Genomic DNA, 2,459 nt, shown 5'->3' with positions numbered 1-2,459 from the left:
TCCCAAGCTAAATGAAGATTATTGTGCTCTTTGGCTATAAAAACATAAGCTTTGGCAAGCGTCATTTGCTCTGCTAACTGCCTAGAGAATGAGGAAGCACTTGTGACCTCTTCTGTGATGTTTAAACGGGGAGGAGATACCTTTTCGATGCTCGTGTCTCTCTCCTATCAAAGACAAGAAAATAAGAGTAAGTTTTCCAAAAGGCAACCATCGAAAAAACCAATATTACACAGTGTACATTTGGATAGTCTATCTGCTGTAGCATTTCCCAATCACATAAATGTATCAACTGTGCTCATATTCCCATGAACATTACTAACGTCTGATATAACTACAGCATGTCCTCGTAACAGAAGAGCTTAACTGAAACACAAATCCTTCCCATCTGGAACTCTAAATTACAACATAAACATTGTCATCTTTCAAAAATACCGGCAACCAAATCGTGACTATTTTCTTGTGTTTAGATTCGAACATAAACAGTAAAGGTATAGAGAATATGATCAAGAAGTTTTCAGTAATGCAAAAGATTAGTCCAGAAATTGCTGAGCTTTTTGCACTCACTCTTAGAAAAAGAAAAATAAAATAAAACCGAAAGCAACAAACAATATCAATAAGAAACTAGAACAGCCACCCACAATATCTTCAAGCCAAAATTGCACCTTAAAGTAACACCAATAACCAAAAAGCTTTCCGTAGATTAGGAAAACAACAGAGGGTTCACACATTCAAATAAGTCTACTCCATTGTGAGCTTCAAAAATCAAATCCAATTGAAAAAAAAAAACATCAACTTGATCAAATTAGGTTACAATTCCAGTAGATTAAACAAATCTAGTCAGCACAAAAAGATCCAGTATTTTTTTTTTTTTATCATGAGCAAAACTCAAATCTCAGCAAAAAAAATCAAATCCATGAATTAGCTTCCGAGATCATCAAATTAAGAGAGGGGNACCGTCGCACCATTTAATTTTGAATCCTTAAAGTGGATAAAACTCATTATAAAATTATATGCTTCCTGTGATAGGCCTGTATTACAACACCTAAAGCCCACGATAGAGTACAAAGGAGAGATGGGCCATCGGATACTGCAAGTATTCAAGTCAGCGACATTTTTTTTCCTTTTTTTTGTCATATGAAATATATTCAAAACTTAACTATTTCATTGGTTAAATATATAGTTATATATAAGCTTGTTTTACAGAAATATTGGTGGCTATTGTTATTGGTACAAAATATTCGTTACTATAATATAAAGATTTTCTACTTAATTAATTTATTTTTTAAGAAAAACAGTCCTTACCCATAACAGACTAGAAAAAAGATGTGTAAAATAGTTCTTAAGCTTGGAAAAAAGATGTGTAAAATAGAAACTCGCAAAAAATAATTATCCCTGTAATCTATTCAACCGTAAATACATTATGGACCCTCTAATATGTGATTATAAGTTTCTCTTCGGACCATAAGAAGAAAACAACAAGTCTTCAGAAGGACATTCTGAATGTATGACAAACTTTCTGAGATCTACAATATTCCAAAAAAAGAGAAAAAAAGAATCTTCAAAGTGTATAAGCAATCAAGAATCTTCTGATATGGATTAGTCTCAACTCTCAAAGTCCTTTTGCTTCAAGCTGTGACACAATCTTGTAAATAAGGATGGCTCGAGTTCAAAAACTTTAACCAGAAAGGTTTATACCTACCAATGGCCAGCTTTAGCCAAGGCTTCATGTTACCATTATAGTGAATCACAGCTGCGGTTTCAATCAGACGGTTATCGATGTTTACATCGTAACCTAAACCCAAGACATGCCATCTTCTGTCCAGTGGCTCTGTAAGACCATAGAAAGACAGTAGACCTGGAGGGAGTGTCCCGAGTTTCCATAGCGTTCGTTCTCTATTCTGCTCTTGCCAGTAATGATACCTAGCAGTCACGTTCGCTTTCCTCCAAGCGATCAGATCAAAAACGTTCATGCCAAAAGCCCATCCACATGCTTGCGGGTCGAACTTTGAGCTGATGAGAGGGTTCGAGAAATTTAGATACTTGTAATAACGGTGAAAGGCTTCAAGACATGTTTCCACAGCTCCATTGACGTTTCCATGGAGATCCAAGGAGAAGAGTGGAGTCAAATCTTTCTGAACAACAACATCATCATCTAGGAAAACGATCTTCTCTAGCTGTGGATAGATCTCGGGAATGTAAAATCTGAAATGGTTCAGTAATGACAAGTACTTTGGGTTTCTCACTTTTGGCTCGGAAATCGTATCTTGACTTGTCTGTTCCCCGAAATAGTACACTCTTGCATCTGAGTCCAGCAGTTGCTTAACAACAGGAGAATATGAAGCATTCAACCAAGAAAACTCCTCTATGCTCCTGATCTCTATAGCTGAGCCCTTGAAGTCATTACTTAAAAACCAGGCCTGCATAGCTCTGTAGCTCACTCGATTTGTCACTATGTGGAA

At 36.2% G+C, this 2,459-nt stretch overlaps 1 protein-coding gene across 1 annotated transcript; it reads right to left on the bottom strand.

The window, feature by feature from the left end:
• On the bottom strand, positions 1,362 to 2,453 carry LOC104775978 (probable galacturonosyltransferase 11; the record flags this gene model as incomplete). The annotated part of the gene is made up of 1 exon (XM_010499957.1): positions 1,362 to 2,453. A coding segment is annotated over one exon (828 nt), but the record flags the coding sequence as incomplete, so codon positions are not given.

Source organism: Camelina sativa, chromosome 3 (genome assembly GCF_000633955.1).
Source record: "Camelina sativa cultivar DH55 chromosome 3, Cs, whole genome shotgun sequence".
Classification (NCBI taxonomy): Eukaryota; Viridiplantae; Streptophyta; class Magnoliopsida; order Brassicales; family Brassicaceae; genus Camelina; species Camelina sativa.
This window is presented reverse-complemented; position numbering and strand designations above follow the sequence as displayed.